Genomic DNA, 19,625 nt, shown 5'->3' with positions numbered 1-19,625 from the left:
GTAATCCCAGCACTTTGGGAGGCCGAGAGAGGCAGATCACTTGAGGTGAGACGTTCGAGACCAGTCTGGCCAACATGGTGAAACACTCGTCTCTACTAAAAATACAAAAATTAGTCGGGCATGGTGGCCCGGGCCTGTGGTCAGCTACTAGGGAGGCTGAGGCATGAGAATCACTTCAACCCAGGAGGTATAGGTTGCAGTGAGTCAAGATCTTGCCACTGCACTCCAGCCTGGGTGATGAAGCGAGACTCCATCTCAAAAAATTAAAAAAAAAAAAAAAAAAGAAAGAAACTCTAGCAAGGAAACATCTTTCCTTCTGCCATCCTTCCTCAAATGACTGGCCCTTCATTCTGACCAGTGATGCCCTTCCCCCTTCATTTGTTTCCCAGCACAGACAAAGCAGGGTAGGTTTTCTGGCTTGCTTCTGTGGGGATGGTGGATGGTGTAAGGGATTTCTTTTTTCTTCTTTCTTTTCTTTTTTTGAGACAGAGTCTCGCTCTGTTGCCCAGGCTGGAGTGCAGTGGCACGATCTCAACTCACTGCAACCTCCACCTCCCAGGATCAAGTGATTCTTCAGCGTCGGTCTCCCGAGTAGCTGGGACTACAGGCTCATGCCACCACTCCCAGCTAATTTTCTGTATTTTTAGTAGAGACAGGGTTTCACCATGTTAGCCAGGATGGTCTCAATCTTCCAACCTCATGATCCACCTCCTCAGCCTCCCAAAGTGCTGGGATTACAGGCGTGAGCTACCGCGTTCTACCGGTATGAGGGATTTCTATTGCAGTTTGAGGATCCCTCACACAAGATCAAAAGGTTTGTTCATAGCTGGGAGCTCATACCTGTAATCACAGTGCTTTGGGAGGACAAGGCAGGAGGATCACTTGAGGCCAGGAGTTTGAGACCAGCCTGGGCAGCATAGCAAGACCTTGCATTTACAAAAAAATGAAAAAGAGACAGGCTCAGTGGTGCACATTTGTAGTCCCAGCTACTTGGGGGGCTGAGATGGAAGGGTTGCTTGAGCCTAGAAGCTGAAGGCTGCAATGAGCTATGAATGCATCACTGCACTTCAGCCTGGGCAATAGAGCGAGACCTTGTCAAAAAAAAGAAAAAAAGAGAGAGAGAGAGAGAAAGAAAGAAAGAGAAAGAAAAAATGTTGTTCAAACAAAGAAAAGCAATCTTCTTGCCTGAAGCTTTCTCCCTCCAAATTCAGGTTCAACTTGTTATAAAAAACCAAAGACAACACAAAGTGGGATATCATTCTTCCTTTAAATGACTAATGAAACCTCCAACAAAGAAAGCAAAGCTACTTAGTATATTTTTTTGTTTTTGTTTTTTTTCCGAACCTTTTAAAAGTCAAGTTTTTCTTTAAAAAAGCAAGAAATGGCCGGGCGCAGTGGCTCACGCCTGTAATCCCAGCACTTTGGGAGACCAAGGCGGGCAGATCACGAGGTCAGGAGTTTGAGATCAGCCTGACCAACATAGTGAAACCCCATCTCTACTAAAAATACAAAAATTAGCCAGGCATAGTGGCATGTGCCTGTAATCCCAGCTACTCAGGAGGCTGAGGCAGGAGAATAGCTTGAACCTGGGAGGCAGGTGTTGCAGTGAGCCAAGGTTGCACCATTGCATTCCAGCCTGGGAGACAAAGCAAGCCTCCATCTCAAAAAAAAAAAAAAAGGTAAGAAATTGGAAGAATTTAATGGATTATTAAATAACTGTGTACAAAACAATGGGTGTTAAATATAAATTAATTGACCCCAAATAGAGATTTGTAACCACCAGGGTTACAAATAAGAGATCCCATGAGATATGAGAAAATGGTGCCAGTTAGAAACTACCAAATTCTTTTATTATTGTGGAGGCAAAAAGTGAGAAAAGTAACGATGGAATAATTATTTTCAGTTTTATTGAAGAATTTGTGATATTTCAACAGCATGTTACCTCTTGAAATTGAAGTACTAAAATAAGTAATAATGAATACTGAGAATACCACAAATCAGGCAACCAAATAAAAATAGTTAAATTCCTGGTGCTACATAAAATACATACATGCATCATGAAGAATTGCAGAGAAGTTAGGAAAGGTGACATTAAATTTCTAATTCAACCTTATCCAGCAAAAAATCCTTGTCTGCAAGGACTATGTCCCCTCAATGAGTCAGACCATTAAAGTTGATGACCAACAGATGAGATTTGTAAATGGAACCTAGCATGAGTTAAGGGGGTACAGTAGTGAAGGAGGGCATGGTAATGGTGGGAATCTGTACAGAGAAACCAAACCTGAATGAGTGTCCTGTAGGGGTGTGCCATACATACTGATCAAGGAGATCGACTTAGATTTTTAAAAAGCTTTTGATAGATCCTCCCTTTAAGATCTATTTTTTGAAAAAATGGTGAGTTACCATATTTGTTGGGCATGGAGCCTCAGTTATTATGAAAGCAATATGATTAACAATCTTTATAAATGATTTAGATGATACTGAACCTTATACTAAAAAGTCAAGTTAATGGAGACAGACTGTAAGAAGATCAGTGTTAGAGGGCAGAAAAGAGGGAGATGATTTTCCTGTGACCAACTTCAAGGTAATGCCCTCACAGGTAAAGACTCCAGCTATAGTTATGAAATAAAAGGATCTTTGTCATATCGTTAATGATTCAGGAAATGACTTAGAGTTCATTAAAATCATTCTCTGAAAACATTGACCCAACATGAAGTCGTAGCTACAAAAGGGGAACAAGTGTCTTTATGAAGGACATGAGGAACACAATAGTATTCTACCCTTATGTAGAACTGTATTGAATTTCTTTTAACCAGGAATTTAAAAAGGTTATTCTTGTCACTAATCTTTAATGATAATATTAATATTACTAATAATGATAACTCATATTTCTAAGCATTTCCATGTGCATTTTCATTGTAATAGCCCTGTGATAGATGTTTGTGTTATCTTCACTTTTTGAAAGATAGAGAAACTGAGGCATAAAGCTTTCAGAGGTAGTATGGGCAAGAGCTTTGCCTCAGACTTTGGTTTCCTCATATTAGAACCCTCCCTGTTTCTGCAGTGCTACATTACACCACTCTAGGGAATGCACTTAATGAATCCAGTGAACATGCACAGAAAAGTAACCGTAATCATCAGTAGGAAGTAGGTGTGGTTCTATGAAGGTAGAATAAAAAGCCTGGCACATACTAGATGCAATAGCCAAATAAGGATGAAAGAAATATGAATGAGTCTCCTGATACAAGGCAGACTAATAGAGGAATGTGATCTAGGCTTATCACATTAAAGTATACGTGACCTTGTTCACCAAATATTCAACTGCTAGGACTCAAAGTTTTTGAAACCCAAGGAAGATGAGTTTAGAGCAAATGAAAGGAAGTACTGCTTAACCCTGAAGGTATTATTTATATGAAACTTGCTTCCCAAAGTGTAGTACAATAGAAAAAATACAGATATATAAACAAAACAAAAAAATACTAAACAGTTTATGAATGAAGGAGACAGAGTCCATTGCCAAATAGCTAAGACTGACCTCAGCTTTAGGGTTGATGTCTGGGAGGATGAATGTCCCCTGGCACAGAATTACCTCCAGCTCTGTGCCTTTTTGGCTCCAGAATGAGGAGTAGATGGAGAAGCTACCAATGCTGTATGCCTGTCCCTAATTTCTGTCTTTGTGTCCTGATTTAAGGTGAATCATCCGTTCATTCCGGTTACTGTCACTTTTGCTTACAATCTAGCTTGTATATGAAACTACAGCCATATTCCTTTGGGACATGCTCTTACACATCAGAGGAAGAAAACCCAGCACTTTTTTTTTCAGTTTGCAAAACTCAACTAACATTGTTTTAGTTAAAATCTCAAACTAATGGGCCAGTGCTACCGTGAAATATGAGAATACGAACACAAACATTCAGACACAAGCAGCAGTACAGTGACCAGCACACGTAGGTGTGAGGAGTGGCATCATTGATGGGTGCCACATGGTGCATAGTCTTCATCTATTTTCTGAAAGACATTATTCATGTAGAATGTATGGCTCCTGTTTCTCATTATCAGCCCCTTAAAGTGTATTTTGTTTGGAGGGCTTGTAGAGGAGAGAGGGCTTTAGAATTATGATAGAAAATATAGAAGGGGCAATAATAAAGAAAATGTCCTGTCAATGTATGTTATTCCCAGCTGAGCAACAAGACACCTTAGCAATCAAGTGACCTTGTATTTCTTTTAAATCATTCTCCCAGCAGGGATTAGATGGCTAGATCAACATTTCCATGGAGATATGCCTGTCAGGTCATTTAGAGGTCATCTTAAAGCCCTTTAGTAATGAGTACCTTACACAAATTAGCCTATAGAAATAGGCCCAAGGCCGTGTGGAGAGTCTTTAGACCAGTAACAGACCAAATACTATGCAGATGTGATTCTTCAGGAGAGTCTGTCACAATGAAATCACATCAGATTGCCATATGATTTGTATACTAGTGTGAATTGGTTAATAACTCAATTTCAGTCTTGGATCTCTAAGCCCAAACTCTTCAAACTCCTGACAGTGTTTACTATTGATGTATATCTTCTGTATACCTAAGTCATTAAGCTGAAATACAAGCACAGTGGCTCATGATTTCTCAGTGTAAATAAACATCGGTTTCGTAGACAGCACAGTCTGTAGCAAGAGCACTGTGCCAGGAGTCAGAAGGCTGTTATCTCCATCTCATTAGCTCTAACCCTTGAAACTGTCGCTTACCCTCCTTGGCCTTCTGGTTTCTAATTCTGTAAAGCCTACCACACAGGAATGATGAATGAAAAGAGGACCTTAGAAGAAAGGCCTTTGCAAGTTGTAACACAGGGATGATAATAAGGTATTCTTCACGTGCTTGAGTCTTTGTGGAATTCTCTTTCCACTCCACTTTCCCAGCCTAAATGATGCAACAGAGATACCTAAGATTACTATCATGTCTCAGCCTTACTCTGAAGGAACTTGAGGTTCAGCCCCCATTATGGCAATTGCAAATCACAGAGAGACAAAAAATACTAGAAAGTTTTACAGTGAGAATAAGCTTTAGAGGTCACTTGAGCCCCCTTTTCTGTAGGAGAAAATGGTTTAGAAAGAAGAGCCAAGAGAAATGACTGGCCCTCCAGCTTGGGCTCCCTGGCTGTTTGTATGTGCAATAAGGCAGTGCTTAGGGTCAGCAAGGTAAGCTCAGGCCTCTGTGGGAATGGGGTGGAAAGCCTGTTCCCTAGAGTGAGGATGAGAATGGAAGGTTCTACTTGAGTGCAGTACTTCTTGGCATTTATGATAACAGGTGCTCACACAGACTAGTCTACAGAGAAGGACTCAGTTTACTACTGATAAAAACATAGCTATTATTTTAATATTGCCCCCATTTGCTCCTTCCTTCTTCTCTGACCACAATCACCACCCCCATGTCCTGGAAGGACCTGCCCATTTGAATTCATGAGTGCCTTGCTAAGTGCCTGACAATAAGCTGCCTGGGGCTGGCCTTGCATGCAAGCCTTGAAGGGGTCTGGATGGCATGGCATCCCTCTGTGAAAGCCCCCGTGGCCAAGTCTTAAAGCATAGATAGTGTAAGTGGAGTTTTATCAGAGACATCTAAAGATTGTTCAACTTGCTAACCAGCACTTACAGAAACGTACAAATGTGGCTTGGTCTGGGCTTCTCAACTGAACTGAGCTGATTCCTGGACTTATAGTTCCTGGACTTAGGAAGACTTTTAAGAGCTAAAGCTATTTAAAGATATAATTTGCTTGATTCTGTCAAAGATTATTGCTCAATTTTAGGATTTATGTGAGTGATAGTAATAATGACAACAAACAGTATTAATGAAGATGATGATGATGATATTAGTGTTTATTAAACTCCAGGTACTGCTAAGCACTTGGTTTGTATTATCCCAAGACTGAGATTTGCAAAGTAAGGGAATGAACATTCAGATAGTGAAAAACAACAGTGGCCTTAAAACCAGGAGACCTAAGATTCCCCGCTCAATTGCCACTCCCACCCCTACCGTTCTAATATTTACTCACTGGGTGAACTCGGTCAAGTAGGTTGACTATTCTGGAACTCAAGTTCCTCGTCTCTAAAATACAGATATAAATACTCACATGAAAGGGTCATTGAGGATTAAGTTAGTTCATGAATATTGAAAGGGCTTCTTAGCAGAGCCAGTGCATAATAGATACATTATTACTCGTTGAGTTGAATCCTAGATGATAAGAACAGAAATACAAGTGGATGAGAACTAATTAGAAATGGAGATGAATCAAAACAGTTTAGGATAGGCGACACGCTATTCTTCTTTTGTAACTCATTTACAGGTGATATTTTGTCATTTTCAATTCTTTTCTCCATTCATTTTATAAGAAAAGAGCCATAGAGAGGACCTTACTGAAATAGTTTAGAATCAGAAAATTATAGCAAATACTAATCTCTTTGTTAATGAAAGACCTTTAGTATAAGAGAGAGGATTTAGAATGAACAGATCGCTCACTGGGTCTAGTTTACAGTTTTCTTACAATCACCGTGACCAGTCTTCTGGCTTTTCCAAAACTCCGGCATCCATGTTGCTTCCAATGCATCACTGCAGGAGAGTGGACCTCAAGGACTTGCAAAGCTCAAATCAGAATTCCAGTCGTGAAACTTCAGGCTTCAAAATGACTTATTCTCATTACAATGTATGAAATGATTTGTAAATACATATTTTAACATTATGAAGTTTAAATATTATTACATACCTTACTTGATGTCAGATTCTGTTAAATGCCTGCTGTTATCTCAATTTACAAAGGTCAGTCGGGTGGCAGTGGAAAATAGGAATAGATATAAGTAAAAAATCCTTTCACCAGTACATTTGCAACTCAGATAACCCTGCCTTTTTCAAAAAGCTTTGGGCTTTTTTTTTTTTTTTTTTACCCTTTCAAATGAGACTTTAATGAGTATCATGTGGATAAACTCTTTGCAGAGGTTTGAAAAGATCCAGAGAAACACTGTGGTAGGAACAAGCAAATCATTTTGGATGAAATCACAAGTCATTTGAATGCTTCCTCATCTGTCTGGTTGTGTCAGAACCTTTTGGCTGCATTTTTCCCCCACAGGAATGTTTTCATCTCCATGGCTAGGTAAATAGAATGTTCGTGTAGTTGCTCGATTGCTATTCATGCCAGCACAGAGTAGCGTAGAGTGACCTACTTCCAGCAGCATCCATAGAAAGCTTCACTGCTTTCCATCAAGACTGATTTAAAAAGCCACCCTCTGCTTCCCACAGCCCCCACCCCCAACTGCCCCCAGAGACAACAAACTATGGACTCTCCAGGGTGCTTATTTCCTTTCTCTCATCACTCCTGCTTCTTGTGTTGGTTCATTTTAGTCCATCCTAGCCTTTTGGCAAAGAGAAGCAGGTGGATGGGCAGCTTCAAAGGAAGTTAACATTGCAGAGTTTTAGGGTCTAGCTCTGTAAAGGATGGAGCCACTGAGAGAGAGATCAGGCTACCCTTATCCACATAAACATAACTGATCAAAGGTTAACAATTCATTGAAAAGTATTTGGAAGCATCTATATGTATATGTGGGTGATTTTTCTTCTTACTGGGGACTCTTGATTGGAGTTTCAATAGGTCACTCTCATGAGTTTCAATACAGCCACTCTTTACCTTATAAGTTGATAGGCTGGATTGAGCTGAAACATTCTAGCACTTTGGGAGGCCAATGTAGGTAGATTGCTTGAGCCAGGAGATTGAGACCAGCCTGGGCAACATGGTGAAACCTCATCTCTAGAAAAAATACAAACATTAGCAGGGCATGGTGGCATGCACCTGTTGTCCCAGCTGCTTGGGAAACTGAGGTAGAAAAATCATCTGAGCCCCATAGGTCGAGGCTGAAGTGAGCTGAGATCGTGCCACTGCACTCTAGCCTGGGCACTGGAGTGAGATCCTGTCTCAAAAAAAAAAAAGAAAGAAAGAGAGAAAGAAAAGAAAAATCCAACTCCAACAAAAAAATCCTCTGATTCGAAACATTTCTGCAAAGACCTTTATCCAGGTGCCATACAGAAAAAAAAAAACTGCCTGCATCTGATTTGGGATCTAACTAGAGCCAAGTGTCATGTCTGGTTTTGTGTCATTGAATAACATGGTTAGAGCTGGACAGTTCCTAGAGAAATCTAGTCCCACGATTTGAAGATGAGAAAGTGAGTTCCAGGGAGCTTACAACAGTCCCATTCTCCAGGCTTCCTGTCCAGTGCTTTCTCTACCCTGCCATCGTTTCTCATCACTGAATCACTCATGCTTTGAGGCTCTGTTGTTTTTGCCCTTAAGGGCAATGTCACCAAGCAGAGAAATAGAAATTCAATTATCCTTCTCCTAGTCACAAGTGGATATTTCTATTCCAAATCCCAGCAAGTCAAGAAGATTCTGGTTCCTTGAAAAATGTACCTCCTGTGCTTCTGTTGGATGAAAGCTTTTTGAAATTTTAAGCTATTTTGCTCTAAAGCTTTTGTTCCACATAGTTCTGTGGCCATTGCTCAAGCCTGTTTGGAGAAAGAGGAATGAGAATGAGATGAGAGGAAGCAGCTCTATGGCAATGAGTTGAATACAGGAAACACAATGAGAACTGCATTCCCAATTGTTCTCTGAACATCTTTGCAAAAGAGTTTCCTGGCTATGCTGTCTTCCATATTGTTGTTCACTTAGCCAGGCCAATATAGGCACAAACTTCAGGCAAACCATCAACGTTTCTGACATCTGTGCTGGCTGACTTCAGGCCCAGCAGGGTGCTCTGTTTTCTGTGGCTCTCACTCTGGGATGCAGGATTTTAGCACTTCAGAACTCCATACCAGATGGTCCCTATGGCGAGAGGCAGGGAGGCTCAACCAGCTCAGTCCATGGGCCATTGTTTCCCGGGTTAGTCTCATTTCCTCACTTTCCCTGACTCCTCTCTGCATCTTTCTCCTCTGTCTGTGTTTCATCTGTCCCGCATCTTCCTTCACAGATGGCCAGGACATTAATGTGCTCCTGTCATTATGTTTATGAAACACGTCGGGGTCTTTAGAGGATCCCTTTCCACAGACATTAAGATTTGGGTCATGCTTGATACTAAGGTGAAGATTTGCAGGATAATTAGTGATCCCCTACTGCTATTAACCCCTGACTTAAGCAGGTTATTTTCTTATAAAGATGTTGAAAGTTAATACCGCTGTTAATAGTTTCAGTGAGAAGACCATTATGAAACCATGTGGGAAACTAGACCTACCATCAGTATCTTTCAAACTCTGAAATTAGAAGGAAAAAGAGGAAAGTAAAAAAGAACAGAAGAGGGGGTATTTCTACCATAGGCCTATCTTTGGTTACCTTAATGATAGTAAGTATCTGATAGACAAGACCCATTTGTTATTCTTAGTGTTTGACAGTAGGCTTATCACTACTAAAGTTCGGAGCTCAATCTTTATCACATAGGGAAGCTCAAAATGGCTGCTGAGATAGCAGAGGGTGGAGGTGTAGCTAGATTCTATTTTTAGAAATGCCTCTTTTCCTTTCCATTGTATTTCTTTCATGGAGGTTATAAGGCTCTTCATAATACCACACTTAATAAAATTGAAAACAACCAGCAAAAGTAATAACCCAGAGACACCCTTCAACCCCCAACAGCAAGTTCCCCTCATAGGAGTACATCTAATTTGTCCTCCAGCTGATCCAGTTCTTCCCTAACTCTGCTCTGTGAAACTCCCTCAGAAACCATACTAGACTTGGTTTGGATAAGGGTTCTTAGACTAACAGCAACTTTGAAACTCCTAATTTAAGCGAAGACTTTGAATAGTCAGTCATAGCCATCAGGGAGTGTCAACCTCAACCTTGACAGACTGCAGGGGTAGTTCATCAGGTGCCCTCAACATGAGGCTAAAAATTGACTAGTTAATGCTTCCTTCTGCCTTGACCTCAGCAATCACAGCAGCCTCATTAGTACTCAGCTGGATTCAGCTTGCACTCAGCCTTGCTAGGAGTGAGAAAGAGTCCCAGAATGCCAGGACTGCTCTAAGCCACACTAAGCCTTCCAGTGAATTAAAGCTATTTGACAATTTTCCAGGTTAAAATTCATATTTGAATTCAAATTGTCAAATTCTTTGAAAGAGGGCATCACAGATCTGGTCCTCAGTGAGATTGTATTTTGGGGGAAATCCTGATCCTGACATGATGTGTTTTCTTAGCAGCTCAGTTCAGGGACTGCCAGTGTGAAGGAATGCCCAAAGAAGGAACAGGGCACTTGGATGGTATGGGGAAGTTGTAATCCCTGGAAGAGGAATTTTTGAAGCAAAGTTTCCAGTGTCCTAATCTAACCCCACAAAAAGCGCTGCAAGCTCACAATCCACAAGCTAACATTAGAGCAATGACTAAGGCTAATCTAAAAGTGATTTCATCTCACTCTCCTTCCCACTGCCTTTCCCTATCCCTGATTATTCTCTACTGCGACTTTCCCTGCCCAAGATCTCATTATTCCAATTCTGTATTGCATGCAGAAGCTCTAAATTATCTTTCTTAGAAACCATGCATCTGTACCAGCATGAATGAGAGTCTTTCTCACCAGCCTGAGGTCCAGTGGGAACATGGCCTAGCTCTTGAAGGCTCTGATCAAATCCTCCCAAGCCTGTCCACCCTGTGTGCAGAGGGAAAGGAGAAGTGGAGTTTGGGTTAGACTTAGAGAAGGTTTGACATGGTTTGAGATATTAAACTTTTCTTTATAGGCGGTCATATGAGGCACACCGTTGTGGACTTAGAATCATAGAATGTCAAAGTCACAACAAAATCTTCAAGTTCATCGACACAGGTCCTCCTTGTTCAGACAAGAAAACTCAAATCAAGGCAACTCATTCAAGGTTACTCATACCATACTGGGCCTCTTGCACCTCAACTCACTATTTTAGTCACCGCAGAATATAGGATTAGAGTTATAGTAAGACCTTATTGCATCTGGTTTCCTGCCATTCTCTTTCGGGGTCTTTGTAATCATTCTAAATTGTGGCCTAGTTCATTCCTCTGTGTAATAAAACCATAGGTGACTTTCCATTAGTTCTGAACTCCTTAAATGGGCCTTCACAATGTTCGCAGTTGTCACCAATCTGCATTTTTCACTGCTGTCCTGGGCTATTCTTGTCCACCTCATCCCCCCTGCAGCTTAACCAGACCTCCTGTGGTTCTGCAAACATGTGTTATCCTTCTGTTCCTTTGTACACACTGTTGTCTTCATCTGGAATTGCATCTCCAATGTTTTCTCCCGTTTGGTTCCTTCCCATCCATTTATGCCCTGCCAAGCTCCACTCTGCATTCAGCACTGCTATTACTGCTTAGAGTACTTTTTCATGGTCATGTCTTAAGTTTCCTATTAGATTGAAATCTCTTTTAGAGTGGGGACCTTGTAACACAATTTGCTGAATGTGGCAAATATAGTGTGCTCCAAAAATATGTATTGTATACAAGAATAACTAGCACCATGGTTTCCATAGATTCTGGGAAGTTCCAGACATTTAGGGGGTGCTGAGGGATGTGAGGTTTGTGGAGGAAAATGGACACACCAGAAGTCAGGATACCTTCCCTTTCTGGATGTCTCAACCCCACAGCGTGATGAGGGCATTGGTGCTCCTGCCACCTGTGATGACTTGAGATGACTGTGTAGGATCTCATTGAGACTTGACTGTACAGTGTGAAAAAGGTTCTATCTGAGCCTCCTCAGCAACCTCAGCTGGGCGGGCATAACTTCCCAAATTTGCCTTTGCGAGCCTCATGGCGGGCTTGCATTGGTAAAGCAATTTCTGAGCATTTCCTCTTCCTGAGATGTTCTGCTGGCATCTAGACCAGTACAATTACACTGATGTTCCAAGCTCTGATCTCAGTCCTATTGGTGAGGAAACTCACAAGACACTTACTATGCCCTGTGTGGTTTTTCATTGGTTGACCCAGGCAAGATGTAGCATACATAAGTAAGTTCCTGGTTTAGCATTGTAGCGCTTCTGTGTCAGATCTGCCAGGAAAAAGAAAAGCCAAGGAGGAAGCTATCATTAGGTAATTATCTTGAAACTGAAAAATGATGGGCACCCTTGGTAGGTATGGTGCCCTCTTCCTTCCATCCTTTGCCCTCTATGGTGAGTCTAGTCCAGGCAGAATCATGAACTCACTGTAAAGATGGGCATGAATAACCCACAGAGAGGTTCTGAGGGTTGGTGTGGAAGCTGAGGCCAGAGGCTGTGCTCTCAGCCCACCTCCCATGGAAGTACTTTGTGAAACCTTCACTATACCTGTTCTTCCATTGGTGCTGCCATGCCTAAGACCCTGGAGCAGAAGACCTTCTTCCTCATGAAAAACTTGGACTGCTAATAGGTATGGAACTTCTTGAGTAGATGAAATGTTCTGGGATTAGACTGTGGCTGCACAACGTTGTGAATATATTAAAAACCACTGAATTATAATTGAAATGGGTGAATTTTATGGTATGTGAATTATATCTCAATTTTCAAAGAAATCATGGGATATGAAGACCTAGTACAAAAACTTAAAAGATTGTAACACAGAAAATCCTAAAAGACTACACAGATTTATCTACTCAGATGTGCTCTCTGTCTGTGCATGCTCTGAGATTATGTTGTCTGGTGCATGTGTTGGGGGTGGAGGGGACTAATTGTTCATCCACCTCAGCCTTTGTTCTGTGTCAGACTGGGGTGACCTTGGTCCAGGAACCTTGTCTTGCTTCCACCACGGAAACAGAGGTAATAAGTCTGACCTACTTGATGAGGATCTCCTGGGAAATAAAAATCTGGTTTGCCAAGTGTTTTAGAGGTACGAGGTGCTAGATCCTTCGGAATAGTTACAGGAAGGGCTGAGTGGCACTCGGATGTGTATGAGATAAATCCTACACTGGGGTGGAACAGGTGCAGGCAGGAGGCTGGAGGTGCCCAGCTGTGGGTGATTTAATTGTCATTAGGTGCTCTGGTAGGAGCTATGACAGCTTGTGATTTTTATATCTGGGGTTAGGAGACAGGGTTTGGTTTCCGCTGCAATAACAGGACAGGCACTCACAGAGGAGGGTGTGTATCTCGGGAGGAGCCTTTGGGGCTGTGATGTGAAGGCATGAGAAGTGGTTGGAAGGATAAGCACCCGTGTGGGAAATGGAGTTTGTGATTGTCAGGCCTCCTCTGAAGAGCCGTGGGTCACTGCTGCTCCACGCATGCACCCCCACAGACATGCCCACAGGTTTCTCCCCACATGGAAATCTGGAAGCCTCCTTAGTAGAAAGAGGGACTCTTTTCCTGGAGAAGTCTGTGTCACAGCCTCGCTTAATAAATGGGGCCATACTTATAGAAAGCCAGGACTGGGGTTCAGGGGATCATCTGTCCTCACACCCTCTGCCCACTACAGCTTCCTGGATGCTTTGTCTGAGTTCATGGACAGCTTAGCAACCCAGTAGGATGACTGAGTCCTCTAGGTAGTTAGGGAGGGGCCAAGGATAAAAGGGAGCTCTGATCCCTTTCTCTTTTAGCCCTGCCTCACACTCTTAATTGTACCTTCTCCCTCGTCTGTGGGATGGTAGGACAAGACAGAATCATATCAGTGTCTTTTGAGACAGGCTAATGACCTGTGGCTCATATAAAACCTTCTCATTGCCCTACCCTTAGTGGAGCAGCTGATATTCTTCCTTTTCCTTATCCTTATTCTCCTATTAATGCCTGAACATACTTCCCCTACTTCTCTACCTATTGAAAGGAAGTCCACTTACCCATCAAACCCATTACCAGTATCATCATCCTCAGAAGCTACTTTCCGCCCCTCTTCTACCCTCTACCCAGATGAGATTACTCTTTTCTTCTTCTGTGTTCCCACAAAACTTTGCCACTGGTGTCACACTTATCACATTCACTCATGGTGGGCTGCTTTGTAGAATTTGTTGAGGATCTTATTTAGATCAGTATCTGAGTGCCTGGGACAGTGTCTGTGCATAATACATGGCCAATTCATGCCTGTTGAATAAACAAACCAATCGATAAATAAATAACATCAATTGTGCCCTCCCACAAATGCTGAAATATATTTATAAACTCCATAAATACTTAAAATTGTTTTCCTTTTTATGGTTGTGGTACTTGATGAGAGAACACATTCTAAGTGTGTCTTATTAAATCTCTTTTATGTCTGTGAAATTATTATTTGTTTTTGGCCAAAGGTAATAAATTTTTGAAGAAGCCTTACCTTTAAAAAAAAAAAAATGGCCAGGCCATATGGCTCATGTCTCTAATCCCAGCATTTGGGAGGCCAAGGTGGGAGGACTGCTTAAGACTGGGAGTTCAAGAGCAGCCTGGGCAACGTATGGAGATCCTGTCTCTACAAAAAATAAAAAATTAACTAGCTGGGCATGGTGAGGTGTGTCTGTGGTCCCACCTACTTGGGAGGCTGAGGTGGGAGGATTGCTTGAGCCCAGAAGGTTGAGGCCACAATAAGCCGTGATTGCACCACTGCTCTCTAGCCTAGATGACAGAGCGAGATCCTTGCTCAAAAATGAAAAGCCAGAAAAAAAAGAAAAAAATTGTAAAGCAATGGCTTATTAAATATGTGTTCAGCAGAATACTAGTTCCCTAGAAATTTGGGAGAGACGAGGTTAATCAGGTTTTTCTGCTGTGTTATGTCTCAGAGCTTTGATACAATATTGCTTGAGAATGCCAAAGAGAGGAACATACACACAGTGTATTTTGCAGTACTACCTTAGCACCAACTACAGTGCTGGGGCATAGTCAGTTTTAGTATTTTGCTATTACGTCATTGATGCTTGTCTCGTGCCTCAGTCTCCATCCCTGAGAACCAAGTGAGTGTATCTGTGATAAGGGCTCGATTCTTCACTGTCTTCATGTATACCATCTCTGCTCTGCAAAACTGAAGAAAAAAAATTAAAGGGAATTAAAACATTACTTTACCTGTCACAGCAAGTTAGCAAACATCTCCAGTGGACTATGCAGCAAATGATTGTGGTTTTAGAAATAACCTGCCAGCCCCAGTTGCTCTGCAGTAACCTCCCAGGACTATTCCATAAATGCCAGTTGTCTGCATAGTAATTACCAACTCTCTCCTTGGCAAATTTACTGGTATGTCTAGGAATAATTGCTGGGGAACTCATACTTTCAAACTTACAAGAGGCAAACAACCTTGCATTTACCTCGGGGGGTTATCAGGTATTCAAACTGAGCTGTGTAAAAGATCATAGAAATAAGGGAAAGAACTTGAATTTTCACCTTGATATTTTTCTCAATGGGTGAGAGCCTGGCTCACGAGATTTATGGTGGAAAGACCTACGGGAGATAATTGTCTTCTTCTCAGGGTCTCTTCTCTTCCTTGTGGTTTGGAGTAGCAGTAAAATCTGACCTAACTATACACTCTTGGAAACTTCTGTTGGCTTCAGACAAAACTGGCTAATTGGTACAAGTGGTGAGGAAGAAGATGAAAAACTTGGTCCCATCCAAATTCTCACCTGTGCCTTTGGTGTTCATCTTCTAGAGATCTCAGGGAACACAGAGGATATCCCTTTGGTGCGCTGGAGGCAGCAGTGGCTGGAGAATGGCACTTTGCTTTTTCACATTCATCATCAAGATGGTACTCCAAGCCTTCCTGGACAAGACCCCACTGAAGAACCCCAACATGAGTCGGCGGAAGAAGAGCTGAGGATCCTCCACATCTCAGTCATGGTAAGAGCAGCACAGCCTCAGCCTCTCAGGCCATAGCTTATGTTACCTTGACATTAAGGGTCTTGGCGTCATAGATACCACTGTATCAGACCCAACTCTGTAATGATCATTGATCATGTTAATAAGCAAATTTCCCATCTGTGGGAAATGCATCCACTTGTGATGTAAGTGATAATTCCAACTATTTCTAACAGTACCATTCCCCGACTGTTTTCTCTAGGAACATGCTCAGATATGAAGAAACTTTAAGAAACCAGAGATAATATTAGATCGGGGCAGCCAGGCACAGTGACTCACACTTGTAATCCCAGCACTTTGGGAAACCAAGGTGGATGGATCACTTGAGGCCAGGAGTTCAAGACCAGCCTAGCCAATGTGGTGAAACCCCATCTCTACTAAAAATACAAAAATTAGCTGGGCACACCTGTAGTCCCAGCTACTTGGGAGGCTGAAACCTGAGAATTGCTTGAACCCAGAAGGCTGAGGTTGCAGTGAGCTGAGATTGCACTTCTGCCTGGGTGACAGAGTGAGCCTCTGTCTCAAACAACAACAACAACAAAATTAGATGAGGGTAATGGATTGTCATAGATGGGAATTATCCAATTAGTATATTGGAGAATCTTAGAGTAGTTGCTTCACAAATGTTTGTTAAATGACTGACTCTCCAAGCTGCTTGCTGCTACCAAGTTCTCTTTTCTCTTTTTCCAGCCAGGAGGAAGCCAGTAAACTGGCTTTCTCTCCTCTTACAATAGATGGCATGTCAATAGACACTTGCACTTCTCTCTAGCTGAACTCAGATCCTTTACTATTAACATTCCTTCTCCTACTTAGAAATTTCAAGCCCCAAAAAAAGTTGGAAGGTTCTTTCTAACATTCTAGGAACTTGTATTCTAGAATCTCACTGGAAAGTAAGTGCTATGATGGCAGGCCAGGGTTTTTGTTTAGTATTGTTTTGTTTACTGATGTGTCCCCAGCACCTAGAACAATGCGTTCACACAGTTGATACTTCATTAATATTTGTGGAATAAATGAATGAATTTCCCAGTGAAGAGATGAATAAAACCTGTTACGGTGTTTTATGTGCTGATATTGTGTTGGTAAACAAACATATTGTCTGCTCTTAGGATAGCTTAATAGCAGGTTGAGACCTGACTGATTATTTATGAGCCATGTATACGGGAGGGTGTAGATTATTTCACTGTTAGGAAACTCAACACAGAACCAACCTGAGTCTTAGTTGAAACCTTATTTCATCTGTTGCTCTAGTACCATCACTACATGCTATTTAGTTTTGTATATAAGACTGAGGGAAACTGAGTGCATTTTAGATATAAAAGAATGTCCATTATCCAAAGATGGAAAATTTCTCTATAAAATCTCTGATAAATCTCAAAATGTAAGCCTTCTATTTCTTCCTCAACCAGCGTCCCCGTAAGTAACTGGCTTGACAGGTTATCTGCAAGTACAGGAGGCACTTTGTTTAAACTATATGGTGAAGAAAAGAGTTCTTGAATTGCAAATGTTGAGCCTTAATATCCAGATAAGGCCAGATGTCAGGCAGGTAAATGAGGTTGCTATTACTCACATTTACAAATTAATCAAGGTTTATAGCATAGGAGTTACAGTACTTGCATATCCTTATTAAAGAACAGTGTTTTTCCTCCCTGGGAAGGTTGTCTTCTTTTTTGTAGCTTGTAGTGTCCAGAGAGTGGCAGTACTCAGGCAGGTCAGCTGAATTGACCCTGGCATTGACTGGAGTGATTAATTTAGAGGCCAGATGGTCTTCAGATTTATTATATGGTCTGACTAAAAAGAAGGGCACAATGGTGGATTTCTCGCCAGCCATCCACATCCTGCCATCAGTGTGGGAAGCAATGGTGGTCACGGGTGGTTTTGTTTTGTTTTGGTTCAAGACCATTTCAAAGAACCAGTCTTTGTCACACTGATGAAATGTTTAAGGTAAAGTAAGGTGTATAGAGATTTCCAAAAATAAATACTGTGATTATATTTTAAGGAAGGACCCTAAATAGAAGAAGTTGAGACAAACAATATGTCAGAAGAGGAGTCTAGGGAGGGCCGGGGGCATATTGCGAGAATCTGCGGAAAGACAAACAGCCTGAAACTTGTACTTGTTGGCGCATTGTATCTTCAGTGTAGGAGGCACCCTACCATCTATCCCTGGAATTAGGGGCTCAGTAAGTTCTCTAGAGGAGTGTGTGTGTGTGTGTGTATGTTTGTGGGTTGGGTATACTGCTGGGTGGATAGGTGCACCAAAATCTTACAAATCACCACTAAAGAACTTACTCATGTAACCAAACACCATCTGTTCCCCCAAAACCTATGGAAATAAAAAATTTAAAAAATATATATGTTGATCAAAAATGCCAAAGACTTTAGGAAATAGGTTGTGCCCTTAAAATAAAACAACCTCTATGAAAAACCCTACATTGTAGTGTTTTTTTCAAATGAGATCCCCTGAGCAAGAATTAATGGACAGTGGACACTGAAATGGAGAAATAACAAGAGTCAACTTAAAACTTATCTCTGAGACCTCTCCCGTGGCAGACTACCAATGATATTTTATTTTTCAAATAAAATAGAAAAGAAGATTCCTTCAGCTTAATTTTAATTTATTCCCTTTTGTTTTTAACCAGGCTAAAGAGAGAGAGGACAAAAGGGCATAGGCAAATGTAAGGGTGGGAAAGACTTGTGTTGTCTTTGGGTTGGCCTCTTGTATGCGGACAGGCCAACATGTCCATAAAAATATCAGGAAGGCCTTTTACTTCCACAGAACAGGAATCTCAGGATGAACTGGAGATATAAATATTTCCTCCCTACCCCCTCCTTTCCCTGTCAAAGATGGTTTGGTTAGTGGAGCCTACTGCATGCAGCCCACCTAGACGTCTCATTGTCCTCCATTACCATTCCGTACACACATCCCACACGCTGTCTTTCTCATCCTTGGGATTCTATTCTAGAAACAGTTTCAAAGTCTGAAGTTGTGTATCTGCCTTCAGCTTAGAAATCAAGCCTGAGGGTATCCTGTTTGAAGATGTTGTTCCTGGAGTCTCTGATGGCTTCCTCTTAAGAGACTCAAGTGTTGGTAGACTGTATTTGGCACACTTTATACCATACCCTTTGGAGGAAAGGTAGGCAGCTAATTGAGGCATCTGGATAACAGCATTATAAATGCCAGAAGATAGCAAAATTCTTTGATTTGTAACAATATTGAGTGGTGAAATACACTTAAATGAAATCTTATTACCCAAACCCCTTTAGTTATGAAATAACAATAGCAAAACTATTTTTCATTAACTCTAATGATCAATATGGATAGTTTTCAAATTGGATCAAAATAGCATAATTAGAAAAAGAGAAAAGATAAAGTGATTATTGAAACATGAATACATCCAACCTTTTCCCTTCTGTTAAGAAAATGTATAATTAAAAGCTTAACTAATAATCCTAAATATTCCCAATATGTGCAAGAGGGAATTAATGGTTTTATGAAAATCTTAAAGTTTACATCTCTCTCATTTTTTATGTATACTTTTTTATCCATATTTCCTCAATGCAGAGATCACTGTTTATTTCTATATTTTGCATATATTATGTTTTGTTTTAAACACAAAATATAAGAAATGAGAGAATGAGAAGTAAAAGAAACCTTTTTTGGACCCTTATGGCATTCTATGAATCAGAATTTGCAAGTTGTCTTTTATACCATGCCCAGTATAAATCAACCATCAGCAAAATTGTGGGCTTGCAGAAAACCAATACCCCAGCTGGGAGCTGGGCATTTTAAAACTTTGAAAAACCTTTTTCTTTTCTTATTTTTCAATCACATCCTAAAATTTTTGAATTATTTTTTTCCAAAGAGGTACCATTTCTTCCTTGCATAGA

At 41.2% G+C, this 19,625-nt stretch overlaps 1 protein-coding gene across 2 annotated transcripts in view; it reads left to right on the top strand.

Annotated features, from left to right (window-relative positions):
• ASTN1 (astrotactin 1) overlaps positions 1-19,625 on the top strand; it is a 310,755-nt gene that overhangs the window by 89,313 nt on the left and 201,817 nt on the right. For both annotated transcript variants that reach the window (XM_011962380.1, XM_011962379.1), the window contains exon 2: positions 15,535-15,722. In XM_011962380.1, the coding sequence (XP_011817770.1) occupies positions 15,535-15,722 (188 nt within the window). The remainder of the gene's footprint in view (positions 1-15,534; positions 15,723-19,625) is intronic.

The sequence above is a fragment of the Colobus angolensis genome, unplaced genomic scaffold (genome assembly GCF_000951035.1).
Source record: "Colobus angolensis palliatus isolate OR3802 unplaced genomic scaffold, Cang.pa_1.0 Scaffold59, whole genome shotgun sequence".
NCBI classification, from domain to species: domain Eukaryota; kingdom Metazoa; phylum Chordata; class Mammalia; order Primates; family Cercopithecidae; genus Colobus; species Colobus angolensis.
This window is presented reverse-complemented; position numbering and strand designations above follow the sequence as displayed.